This window comes from Vicugna pacos, chromosome 9 (assembly GCF_048564905.1).
Source record: "Vicugna pacos chromosome 9, VicPac4, whole genome shotgun sequence".
NCBI classification, from domain to species: domain Eukaryota; kingdom Metazoa; phylum Chordata; class Mammalia; order Artiodactyla; family Camelidae; genus Vicugna; species Vicugna pacos.
Genome location: NC_132995.1, coordinates 26,280,903 through 26,294,552, shown reverse-complemented (window position 1 = coordinate 26,294,552; position 13,650 = coordinate 26,280,903). Strand labels below are relative to the sequence as shown.

Here is a 13,650-nt window from a genome sequence, read left to right as displayed (position 1 = left end):
AAGAGCAGAGGCAGTGATTTTGTAAAAACCTGGGCCAGGCCTGCCTGCTGGATTTGGAGGGTCTCCCGGGGACGTAGGGGACGACTGCAGCTCACTCAGGGGACATAAAAGCTGCTGGTGGACATTCTGGAAGTGTTAATCTACATGAGTTTTCCTGGAGGCTGACATCTTGACTGGATCATTAGCACCAAGACCTAGCCCCACCCAACATCCCACAGGGAAGCCTCAGGCCAAACAACATACAGGGTGGGAACACAGCCACACCCATCAGCAGACTTCCTAAGCCACAAAGGCCTTTAGACACAGCCCTACCCACCAGAGGTCCAGGACCAAGCATCACCCAGCAGTGGGCAGGCACCAGCCCCTCCTGCCAGGAAACCTTCATAAGCCTCTAGTCCAGCCCCATCCACCAGGGGCAGATACTAGAAATAAGAAAACAGTAATCCCAAAGCCTGTGGAAAGAATCCACAAACACATAGAAAGATAGAAGATATGAGGCAGCAAAGGAATATCTTCCAGGCCAAGGCACAAGATAAAATCCCAGAAGAAGAAATAGGTGATGAGGAGAAAGGCAATTTATCTGAGAAAGAGTTTAAAGTAATGATGGCCAAGATGTTCAGAGAACTCAAGAGGAGTATAGATGCACAGAGTGAAATTTTTAGCAAAGAGTTGGAAAATATAAAGAATACCCAAACAGAGTTGAAGAATAAAATCAGTGAAATTAACAATACGCTAGAAGGAACCAAGAATAGGCAGAAGTGAGGCAGAAGAACAGATCAGTGAGCTAGAAGATAGATTAGTGGAAATCACTACTTCTGAACAGAAAAAAGGAATGAGGATAGTTTAAGAGAACTCTGGGATAACATGAAGCGCTCTAATATTCACATTATAGGGGTCCCAGAAAGAGAAGAGAGAGAAAAAGGACCTGAGAAAATTTTTGGAGAGATAATAACCAAAAAATTCCCCAACTTGGGAAAGGAAATAGTTACCCAAGTCCTGGAAGTGCAGACAGTACCACACAGAATCAACCCAAAGAGCAACACACCAAGGCACATAGTCATCAAGTTGACAACAATTAAAGATAAGAAGGAAATATTAAAATTAGCAAGTGAAAACCAACAAATAACATACAAGGGAGCTCCCATAAGGTTATCAGCTGATTTTTCAGCAGAAATTCTACAGGCCAGAGGGATTGGCACAATATATTTGAAGTGATGCAAGGGGGAAACTTACAACCAAGAACACTCTATCCAGCAAGGCTCTTGTTCAGACTTGATGGAGAAATCAAAAGCTTCACAGATAAACAAAAGCTAAAAGATCTCAGCACCACCAAACCAGCTTTACAATAAATGTTAAAGGACCTTCTCTAGTCACCAAACCATAAGGAAAGAGAACAAAAAGAAGAAAGAGAAGGGAAAAAAGGGACCTATAAAAGATTGCTTTGGCTCTTCAGGGTCTTTTGTGGTCCCTTATAATTTTTGGAATTGTTTGTTCTAGTTCTGTGAGGAATGTTGTGAGTATTTTGATGGGGGTTGCGTTGGATCTGTGAATTGCTTTGGGTAGTGTGGCAATTTTGATAGTGTTGATTCTTCCAATCCAAGAGCACAAGAAATCTTTCCATTTCTTTGTGTTATTTTGGTTTTCAGAGTATAGGTAACCTCCTTGGTTAAGTTTATTTCTCAGAATTTTGTTGCTTTTGATGTAATGGAAATGTCTCTGCCAGTTATAAAATCTGGTTTTTGAAGTGAAAAAAAAAAGTGAATGAAGGGCTGCAAATGGCAAAATATCCTTCTTTTTTATGGGTGGGTTATATTCCATTACATATAAATATGTTGCATTTCCATTATCTATTCAACTATTGATGTGCACTTAGGATGCTTCCATATCTTGGCAATCATAATTAATGTTGCTGTTAATAGCAGGGTATATGTATCTTTTTGAGTTAATTCTTATTTTGTGGTTAGCTTTATACCTTTGAGAATTATATAAGTTTAAAAAAAACTAAAGCTCTAAACGTCCTTAGAAACAATGAACAGTACATAGATGTAAATTAAAGAATACATGTGCGGTAAAAAAAAAGATCTATCAAGCCATGGAAGACATAGAAGAAACTTAAAAGACATATTACTAAATGAAAGAAGCCAGTCTGAAAAAGCTACAAACTGTACCCTTCCAACCAAATGACATTCTGGAAAAGGCACAGCTACAGAAACAATAAAAAGATCATGGTTTCCAGGGGTTTTGGGGAGAGGGATGGAGGGAGGAATGAGTAGATGCAGCACAGGGGATTTCTAGGGCAATAAAATTATTCTGTATGATACTATAGTGGTGGCTACATGTCATTATGCACTTGTCAAAACCCATAGAATGTACACCATCAAGAGTGAACCCTGATGCAAACTATGGACTTTGGTTGGTAATAATGTGCCCATGTTGGCTCATCGATTGTACCAAATATGCCACACTGATGAGGGATGTGGAGGGTAGGGGAGTAGATATGTGTGGGTGTGGAGGGCAATGTACAAACTCTGTATTTTCTACTCAATCCTGTTGTGAACCTGAAACTGCTCTAAAAGAATAAAGTCTATTAAAATTTTTTTAAAAATAACAAGATGCAGATTAGTATGGATAGTTTGTTACTCTGCAAAAGGGAGTAGGGAGAATATTTGTATTTTCTTGTGTATAATTTTAAAAAGGGAAAGTTCCATGTAAAACTAATAGTAATGGTTACCTATGGTGAGAGGTCACCAGGCAGACAGAGAACAAAGGCAAAAGAGAATTCTTTTACTGAATGCCTTTTTTTTAAAATTGTGGTTTAAAAAAAAAACACACACACACAACATAAAATTCACCAACTTTACATTTTCAAGTGCAGTGGTCAGGAATGTTAAGTGTATTGACATTGCTGTGCAGTGGTACTGAATATGTTTTAGCACTTCTCTTTAAATTTTTGAACCACATACCTGTATCGCCTATTTTTAAAATGAACTTTAAAATCAATACACCCAAATGATAGGAATAAAGGGAACTATGGTGATGGAAAGAGGTAGGAAAAAAGAACACATGCTTTGAAATCAGGATGAACCGAATTCCAATCCTGTCCGTGTCATTTACTGGTCTGAGGCAAGTCAAGTAATCCTCTAAGCCTCAGTCTCTTTAAAATGTACAGAAAGATGGTGTCCCCCTCAAAGGGCAGTGGTGAGCATTAAACGAGAATTCTCATAAAGCCACAGGCGTAGTACGTAGCCGGGAAGTAAGCTCCCAGTCCACAATCACATATTTTTTCACTGCACCCAGAAGCCTGGACAAAGGACTGTCTTTCAGGCCAGAGCAGTGGTGTGCAACCTTTGGAGTGTGAGAATCACAGGGGGATGTCCTCAGGGCCCCATTCCAAACACAATGCCCCAGAATCTACTGGTGGGACCACAGCACTTTATTCTAACCTCCCCCTCCTCCTTAACGCAGACAGACCAGAGCAAGAGAACACCTAAGGTGGAGAGTCTGTGCTCCCGCGTGGCACCCCCTCCAGCTGCAAAACTGAACAGGACTTTGCGCTCTTTGCTCAAGGCTCCACTAGGTGGAGGAGTTGGGGCGCTGGGGGTGGGGACCAGAGACTGGGCTGCCGCTGTCGCTGCCCACTTTCCTTCGGTTCCCTCTGATTCCCAGTCCATCCGTGGGAGGTTTTTCTCCCAATCACACAGATCCATTTACTTTGCATCCCCTTTAGGCCTTGCCACCTGCCCCAACAGATCTGTCTCTACATTTCCCCGGGATTTCCCTCCCTTCCAGATGAAGGGAGCTCGAAATCGGAGGCTGCACTGGCGCCAAGGGGACAGCAGGTGGCGCCCTGGGCTTTGGTGAACGAGACAAGGAGGCCTTGAGTCACTGACTTTCCTAGAGAGAGAGCAGAGGAGTCCGGTGCTAGGAGGGGGTCGATGAATATTTGATAAGGGAGCAAGTGTTCACGTGCAACGTGAAATCGTTTCCCATCTCTCTCGGTCTCCCAGTTTAAGCTCTAGAACTAGCAGGAGGCTGAAAGAATGAGTCAGCTGGAAGGGCCGGAACCTCCTCATTGCAGAAAAGGGGAACTTGGCCCAGAGCAGGGAAGCTCACACAGGAAGGGAAGAGCCATGACTTCCGACCCGCCGGTTCTTGGGCCAGCCTAGAGCCAGCCCTTAGACCCACAGACGTGGCTCCTCCAAAAGATTTGCCGGTATTAGCATACTCCTCCATTCAAGACGGTGTAATGGGTTCTGAGTGGAGAGGAGTATTTCCCACACTTGGGTCCTTTATGCCCCCTTCCTGATTCTGGCCATATCTACACACCACCCGAGTAATTCTTCAGTTAACATTTTTCTTAACTCACTTTTTAAAGTTAAATGTAATCATAAAGGAAACTTTTTTTTTTGTACAATAACTGGAAGCTCGCTATTTCTTGCCAAAACAGGGCTGTAAAAATAAATACATAACAATTACAAGTCCTTAAAAGTTGGGCTGTTTCCCAGTGAAAATTCTTTGCCATACTATCCGTGGTGTGCTTACTACAATTTAGGAAAAGCTAGGATTCCAGCACAAGCTCTCCCAGGAATTCTGACTGGGACCAGAGGAGGAGATGGAAGAGAAGGGAGGGGAGTGGCAGAGGGGCAACTACGTTTTTCACCCCGTCTTAGAACAAAGGGAACCTTGTCTGATATTCCTTGTTCCTTCTGCAGGATGCACATACTTCCGGAAACTGCAAGTTATTTTTGACTCTGGAAAGCTGCAGGAAAAGGGTGGAGACCCGGTTTCTGTGAGCCTGCCCAACCCTGGAGCTCTTATGTAAAACAAGATAGCATCTCAGGGTGAAGAGGTCCTTAGACATCACCCTGCCAGAGAGTTGGAGGGGAACCAAGGCATGCCCCCACCCTCCTGCTTCTGCGGAGAAGCCTTTAATATTGCATACCTGCTAGGCCAGTTCTGCCTCTATCCCTTTCTCTCGGTGAAGACTTCAGACAAGTTCCTTAACCTCCCTAAGTCTCAGTTTCCTCATCAGTAAAACAAGCATCATGTTTACTTCACAGAGTTGACTGTGGGAGCTAAACAGGATCATTCGTGTAGTCAGCCAATCAGTAATTTGCTGCACACCTACTGTTGTAAGTGCTGGGTGCATAGCCAGTTCCTCATGTAGGGTTACACATGCACGTAGGTGGAAAAGCAGCAATTAAAACATACACGTATGTTTGTATAGCGTATGTTCCATGCCACAGCAACCTCAGCCAAGTCCCTCCTCCTACGCGCTCTCTGCCTCTTCTGACCGCCCCTCAGCACTCCCTTGTGGTGGTGACAGCATCCTACCTGTCATTACAAAGACATCACCTTCCTTGTCCTCCTCCAGGAAAGCAAGCAGAGCCCACCTTAGTCATCACTGCCCTCCCTCCCACCCTTGCCCGTGCCTTTCGGATGCCCTGAACATCATAGACACCCACGAAGTTTGTTGTCTGAAATTCCACTGCCCAAGTGGCTCAGCTCAGAGTTCTCATGAAGCAGATGACTTTTGTTTGGCCATTCTGTTCTGAAAGGGTCTGAAACCAGCCAGGTGTTGGACCCGATCTAGACCCGATCGCAGTGCACACGACTGAACACCTGGAGTCCCCTCCCTGCACCCCAGCCCAGCTTGGCGGCCTCACCAATGCACATAAACCCTGCCGCCCCTTCACCTTGGCTCACCCACACCTCCCACGACAGGAAGGCTGACCACCAGGCGCTGAAGCCCTAGCCTCTGTGATTCGGAGGCTGTATCTATCAAGGAAAATTGACCACCTTCTGATGACTTCCCATCACATATAAAATAAAGTCTGACATCCCTCCCAGGTCCGCCAGGCCTGCGTGTTCTCCACTGCCCACCTTTCAACGGCAATCCCTTCTCTTCTCCTCACTGCCCACCCCCCAGCTCCAGGCACACAGGCCTCCGTGCTGCTCTGCAAACACGCTAACCCCCTCTCTGCCTAGAAGCTCTTCCCCAGGTGTCCCCACAGCTCCCCATCCAGGTCCCTGCTCAAATGTCAGAGAGGCCTTCCCTGTCCAGCCTGTGCAAAGTGGCACAAACACAGCTTCTCTTTTGCAGAATCTTTGTCACTGTTGGCACGCTCTTCTCCATCCTTCATATTTCCCTGTGGAGGGAGACCAGCCAGACCATCTCTCTCAGCCTCCCTACCCGTCCTCTGCGGGAGGATTGAGTTATCTGACTATGAGTTTGGGAAAAGAAACTGATCACGCTCAGCTCGGCCTCCTTTTCTTGGGGAGCCAGGCTTTGTGCAGAGAGCAAATTCCTGTTTCATGAAAGGAGCCTCCCCATCAGCCCAGGAGGGAAGGGGAAGAAGAGAAGGCCCAAGAGTATCCAGCTGTACCAGTCACTGGACTCTGTCTAGTTCATGAGTAAAGAACTAACTAGCCGCATGCCCCATTCTACATTATCATTTATTACTTTAAATTTCTGTCTGGTTCCTATGTTGGCCTGCCAATTGGTTATGAATTTAGATGTGTTTCTTATCTATTGCTGCATAACAAATCACCCAAGGCTTAGTAACTTAACTTAACGATTTACTGTTTCTCATGAGTCTGTGGGTTGACCAGATAGTTCTTTGGCTTCCAAGTTGTCAGCTGGGACACTGGACCAGCTGGAAAGCACAAAATGGCCTCACTCACATGGCCGGTATTTGGTGCTGGCCACAAGCTGGGAGCTCGTCTGGGGCTGTCAGCAGGGGGTGTGGGGGGTCTTGGTTCTCCTCCACATGGTTATTGGGCTTCCTCTTGGCGTGGCAACTAGGTTCCAAGTAGGACTGTCCCACAAGCAAGTGTTCCAAGAGGAAAGAAGTAGAAACTAACAGTCTTCTTAAAAGTTGGTCTCAGAAACTTGGGAATAGCACTCCTACTGAATCCTACTGGGCGGTGCAGTCACAGAGCCCGCCCAGATTCTTGATGTAAAGAGCAGTCTGCACATACAGGAAGGGAAAGGCCACCTTTGAAGACTACCTTCCACAGATGCGGGATAGAATACTGAGCCCTCGAAACCCCAACAGTTACTCCCTGACACATTTATTTATTGTCTCTTCCCTTCTAGGAAGTTCATGAGAGCAAATACTTTGCTTTGTTTAAGGCTATATTCCCAGGACTCAGAACAATGCCCGACACATAGTAGGTGCTCAGTAAATATTTGTTGAATGAATCAATCAATCAACCAACCAATCAAACAGTCATTTAATTGCCCTCACCAGCCACAGGAAGTTGAGCAGGCCAACAAGGATTACGAAGAAGTGAGACTTAAGCTGGGCTTTAAAGCCAGGCAGACCTGGCAAGAATGTGTTCCACAGATAGGCTGATGAGAAGCAGTGATGGGCAACAGGTGTCCAGTTGCCCAGTCACTTGCCTGGTGGTCACACAACTGACCAGGTCCCTCTTAACCTGTGTTGTTTCACATCCAATATAGACAGGACAGCAAATCAGAGGGAACTCAGGGAGCTTTCATTATACTTGATGCGTGTGTGTGGCCCACAGGGAGGATGCAGAAGGGATGAGGAGACAGACTCTGAATTCCAACCAGCTCAGATCCAGGGACTGGGTTTTCTCTGAACCTGTTGTGTAGACCAGCAGTTCTTCTGGTGTGGGTGGGGAGAGTTAATCCCCTGGCTTCCTCAGGGGATATTAGGTAATATCCAGAGATATTTTCATGGTTGTCACAATTGGGGTGGGAGGTGCTACTGGCATCTAGTGAGTAAGGCCAGCGATGCTGCCAAACATCTTATAACCCACAGGGCAGCCCCACAACAAAGAATTATCTGCCCAAATGTCGATTGTGCCACTGCTGAGAAACCCTACTGTCAAGAGTGATGGAAAATACTGTGAATTAGGAGCATCTGGGAGCTGGCAAGCAGGCAATCCTTGGAGTAGCATTTAGCCCAGAAACTGTGTTCCCACCTAAGATGACTGAGTTTTATAAATAACTCTCAATATTGCAACAGTTGTAGCAGTTTGAATTGTTAGAGGATTTTCAATAGCATAGATGACAAAAATGCAAAGGAATTGTAAAGGGAGAAAAATACATGACGGGAAGCAGCAGAAGTGCCAAGGTTTTCCTGCAGCTAAGGGTAAACCAGCCCCCTGTACTTTAATGTCAAGATGCTACCACCAAAATCCCTATCAAATTTCCCCTCCCACTCCTGGGCATATATCCAGAAGGAACTCTAGTTTGAAAAGATACATGCACCCCAATGTTCACAGCAGCACCATTTACAACAGCCAAGACATGGAAGCAACCTAAATGTCCATCGACAAATGACTGGATAAAGAAGTTGTGGTATATGTATACAATGTAATACTACTCAGCAATAAAAAAAAGAATAAAATAATGCCATTTGCAGCAACATTGATGGATCTGGAGATTTTCATACCAAGTGAAATAAGCCAGAAAGAGAAAAAATACCATATGATGTCACTTACGTGTGGAATCTTAAAGGGGGGGGGGGCACAAATGAGCTTATTTACAAAACAGAGACAGACTCACAGACAGAGAAAAACAAACTTACGGCTACCAGTGGGGAAAGGGGAGGTGAGGAGGGATAAATTGGGAGTTTGGGATTTGTAGACATTAAGTACTATATATAAAATAGATAAACAACAAGGTCCTACTGTATAGCACAGGGAATTATATTCGGTATCTTGTAATACCTATAATGGAAAAGAATACATATATATGTATTAGTGAATTGCTATGCTGTCCACCAGAAATTAACACAACATTGTAAATCAACTATACTTCAATTAAAAAAAACATTTCCCCTCTCTGTCTCCACTCCTACGTCCCTGGTCCGAAGCTCCATCATCTCTCTCCTGAAACAATAACCTTAAGTGCTCTTCCCAGGTCTGCTCCAGTCCCTGCCATGCTTCCTCCCCCAGGAAAGGGAGAGAGACCTTGGAGCATAAAATAAATAGTGCATGCACTGCTTAAAAACCTGGGAAGGCTTCCCACTGCACTTAAGATGAAACACAAAATCTGTAACTGGCCCACCAGGTTCTGAAGGCTCCAACCCCACACTCCCTGCAGGTGCTTCTCTGCCTTGGCACACACTCCAGCCATTGAAGGGCTTATACTGGCCTGCTCTCTATTCCTGGTGTAGTTCTAGCTCAGTCCAGTCCCAGGTCGCTGGCCCCCAGGGGCTGAAGTTCTGATGACATCTGGAGATGGGCAGGTACCAACCATATCACACCAGTACATGTAAAACTGGCCCTAGTGCTATGAGCGAGGGGGCCACAGAGCCCCCACAAGCCGGGAACAAGGGAATTGACTCACAGAGGGGGCCAGTGAATAAATTTTTGAACAAGTCACTCCTGAACTGAGATCGAATGCATGGGCAGGAGATAACAAAGTAAAAAGAAAGCTGGAGGAAGAAACAGCTCGTGAAATAACCTCAGGCAGAGCAAGCTGGGCCCGGTGGAGGGAGGAGTAGAGGTGGGGTAAACAGTGCTGCAAACCAAGGAAGAGTTTGAATTTTATTCTCAGCATAAGGGGGAGCTCTTGGAGGGTCTTAAGCAAGATATTAACAGGTAAAATTTCTAGTTTGAGACGATTACTCTGGCCACAGCATCGACACTTGTAAATAATTTCTCCCAACCTTATAGCAGTTGTAACTTCTGAAATTTAGAGAGACACCATGAAGAATGAGGGGGAGACCCCGCAGTTCTCCATGGGAGAGATGATGGTGACTTGGACTAGAGACAAAGGACAGTTTGCAAATGTATTACACTCTGTGTGTGGCTGAAGCACAGTTGGATTCCTGTTTCTTACTCCAAAGCCCTGGGTGTTATTACACCAAAAACAAAGAACCCAGGAAGATACGCCAACTTGGGTCTGTTTATCACATTGATTGCGTGTGTCAAGCAATATTACGTGTGCCAGTCTGTCTGGTTTTGACAGCATCCCAAGGCAAGGAGGGCCTAAGCACTAGGGGGTTGGCCACAAGAACAGAATGATCTCTCGCTTGCCTGTGGACAAGGGCAGGAAAGGGGACCAGTTGCACATACAGCACACAGGAGCACTCAGCACAGGGTCAGACTGCTGGGATTCGAATGTCTATTCCTACCACCTCACTTACCAGCTCTGTGGAACATTCTAGAACTTCTCCATGCTTCTCTTTCTTCATCTTTAAAATAGGAATGATAAAAATAGCAACCACTGCTGAAGTTTTAGGAAGCCAATAAACACTTTTTATGCCCCTCCTGCGTTCAGAACTGAGAAATAAAAGCAGGTGTCAGACAGGTAGAGATCGAAGTCTCATCTTTATTACTGACGAAGCTGCCTGGAGGATGTGGCTGAGGCAAAAATACTTCACGCAGTCACTGACACAGTGGGCGACCGCAGACAGCAGATAATAACACACCCACTCTGGGGGAAGTGTGCCCCAACCTAGCACTGATCCTTCTCGGAAAGTCAGCAGGTCAGCCGTCTTCGGTGGAGTTAGAGAGAAGTCCTCCTCCTGCCCTGGGGGAGAGTGGGTAAGAGGAAGCCGGTAGCTGCATGTTTTCCTCCAGGGTCAGCCCTGCTGGAGAAAAGAGTGGGAATCCATCCCCCACCCACGACCATGAAAATACAAGAAGGGGAAATAAGTCATCCCACAACACTCTCTCATAGGGTAGCTATGGAGATTAGGGGAAAAAATAGGTAAAGTGTCTGGAATATAGACACCATGAAGGCCTCATCCCTGGTGTCAATCGTCCTGGGTGGTGAGGCCAGCCAGGTAGGCAAGGCTAGCCAACGGAAGGAGATGTGGTTCAGAAACTGCAGGAAGCAAGGGAGTTTCTTAAAAGGGGATTTCTCCCCCTCACCCCCCCCCCCGCACCTTGTTCCCTACACTGAGGAAACCTCAAGAGTTCCCTAAAGGGAAACGCTGACCAGATATGAACCAACAAGTCTTCTAAACAGGGCAAAAAAACCCAAAGCTCTATCTGTGGTGATATACCAACCCAGTGACTTATGAACACAGTGTAATAGCCCAACTTTCCTTTATGGTTGTGTGTATGTACTATTTGTGTTGTTTTAGGGTGGCGTTTTTTTGGGGGGGGGTGGGTAGGGGAAAGAGCTGTTGTGTGTTTTTCAAGGTAGCTTCTCCTCACCCCTAACAAGCGGTTAACAATCACTACCAGGGAAGTGACTGGGAGCAAACAGGAACCGCCCTGGGGAAAGCCCTGTCCAATCACTTAACAATAGCTCCATTTAAGGTGAGTGCACCCAGAAGACAGGAAATAACATGTTGTGTTGACTCCAGCTCTGGGTGCAATCTATCTGCAAGGCCACAATCACCACCTGAACTGCCTCAGCCAATCTCAGGTCATTCACCTGAGGGAGGAAGGCTGCAGGCTGGGTGGACACCAAGGGAAAAGCCCAGGGGAGCAGGAAGTTGTCTGTCTGTGAGCCTAGTGGTTCTCGTCCCTGTGCTGACTCATCCGTCGGTGGGGCACCAGGAGACCACACCTGCCTAAATTTCTGAGACATATGGAAAACCCCAGCAGCCCGGATCCTTGAGAGTTTTACCTTGGGTAATCCCTCCTACCAAGACCATTCCCCCTTGGCCTTTCCAACTGCAACATCTTTAGATCCCCTTCTTTCTCCTCAAGCGGGAATCCACACAATTGGAGGGGGCTCCCAGGCCCACAAGTTCAGTATGGTTGCATAATCCACACAAAGCTTTTCCATGAAAATGGAGCTTTAAATATACTGCAAATTTAACAATAACAATAACTAATATTTAGTGATCATTTACCCTGTCCAGGTACTATATTAATTTTCACAATAGGAAGTACTATTGTTACCCATATTCACAAAGGAGGAATTACGACTTAGACAAGTTAAGTAATATTCCCATGATGCCTAACCATCTACTACATCCACAACATTTAGCCCCGAGAAAGGAAACCAACATTTCATCATCCACAATCTATTTTCATGGACTCAGAAAACGTAGATCTGTAAAAACTCTGGAGATAACTGAGGGCAACCCTTGAATTTCCCAGATGGGAAAACAGACCTGGAGAGGGCTTAGGGTGTACTTGCCCAAGTCCCCCACTAAAATCACGGAGGACCCCTAATTCCCCACTTCTTGTACCTCTCCCATAACACATTCCCCCTCCTTCCCTCCCAGAAGAAAGCACTCTCCTGAATTTTCCTTAATCATTTCTTTGCTTTTCAATTCTCCATACTCATTATTCCCATTTTCTTCTCTTCCTGTTACCATTTTTACTGAAAAAACAAGGGAAGGGAAATAAAAGAGGGAAGGCAAAGGAAAGGAAGGGAGAGTGAGGGAGGGAGGAAGAGAGTCACCTGTCTATCAGTAAATAGGAAATTGGATAACTCAATTTGCTAGAGCCCTAGGTTTGGCTTAGAGATGTCTGAAGGCACGACAAATCCCTTGTGTGACATTAGGTCAGTCCCATCTCCTAGCTCGGAGCCTCAATTGCCCCATATGTAAAACCAGAAATTCATCATCTACCAGGTCACCCAAAGCGTTGTGCCCTCACCAAACAAGAACGCCCAGGCCCCTCTCCCGAGCCGTACTTTTGCCCTCAACGAACATGGCGACTGCGCGTGACGTCGACTTCCGTCGCCTCCGCCCTACTCCCTCCCCAGGGAGCGGCGAGCTTCAATGACGGCGGCGGGCGGGGCGCATGCGCGGCGGCGGGGCCCGACCCGCGGCGGCGGTGGCGGCTGCTGAGGGGCCGAGGGGTTCTCCGTCCGCAGTTTCTTAGCTGCGGCGGTCGCGGCGGGATGTTGTAGCCGGGCCTCCGGTCAGGCGGCGGAGCGCGGGCCGGGGCGAGGCGGCCGGGAGGGCCGACGCCGCCCGACCGGCTCGGGTGCCGGAGCAGCACGCTGAGGGGGCGTCGCCGCCGCCGGCCCCCGGCGCCGCCGCGGGAGGCCGCGCCCGCCATGGCGGCCCGGGCGGTGCTTGACGAGTTCACGGCGCCCGCCGAGAAGGCGGCGCTGCTGGAGCGGAGCCGCGGCCGCATCGAGGGCCTGTTCGGCGTGAGCCTGGCGGTGCTTGGCGCGCTCGGGGCTGAGGAACCTCTGCCCGCGCGGATCTGGCTGCAGCTCCGCGGGGCGCAGGAGGCGGTGCACAGCGCCAAGGTGAGTCCGACCGCCGCCCCCGCGCGATCGCCTTTCCCGGCCGGGGCCCCGCGCGCGCGGCCTTGCGTCCGTCGGGGTCCCTGAGCGCCCCCACCCTCTTCCTCCCTGCTCTCCGTGCGCGGCCGCAGCGAGCGCTGTGGTAAGAACGCAGTCTCCGGAGCCCGTGGACCTGCGTTCTCAGCTCTCGAGCGTTGTGACCTTGGGCTAGCTGTTTCATCCCGGGCGCCTCAGTTTCCCCATTTGTGAAGTGGCGCTGATCAAAGCCCCTGCCTCGGAGGGCCGTTGCGGGGATTCGCGCAGGTTGTGTGTGTAAAGTGCGCGGCACCGAGGCTGGCACCGAGTGAAGGCGCCGAGAGTGCTGCCTGTTGTTATCTTTCCCCCCCAGCCCGCGGGCTAGTGCGCAGGGCCTGGTGGCTGGGCCCGCAGCCTCCTGGCCCACCACCTCAGCCACTTTTCTCTTCCGAGGTCTCCGCTGCAGGGGTTCTGAACCTTTCGGGGAT

At 47.9% G+C, this 13,650-nt stretch overlaps 1 protein-coding gene and 1 long non-coding RNA gene across 2 annotated transcripts in view; one reads left to right on the top strand and one right to left on the bottom strand.

Moving 5' to 3' along the window:
• Window positions 1-10,292: 10,292 nt before the first annotated feature.
• Window positions 10,293-12,596, bottom strand: LOC116281872 (uncharacterized). The gene is made up of 2 exons (XR_012075580.1): window positions 12,350-12,596; window positions 10,293-10,513 (listed from the first exon to the last, which is right to left on the bottom strand). It is a non-coding gene; the product is annotated as an uncharacterized lncRNA (long non-coding RNA).
• Window positions 12,597-12,694: 98 nt separating this feature from the next.
• The window catches only part of N4BP1 (NEDD4 binding protein 1), a 47,401-nt gene continuing 46,445 nt past the window's right edge, over window positions 12,695-13,650 (top strand). The window contains exon 1 of the mRNA XM_072967319.1: window positions 12,695-13,150. Coding sequence (XP_072823420.1) covers window positions 12,953-13,150 — 198 coding nt within the window. The 5' untranslated portion in view covers window positions 12,695-12,952. The remainder of the gene's footprint in view (window positions 13,151-13,650) is intronic.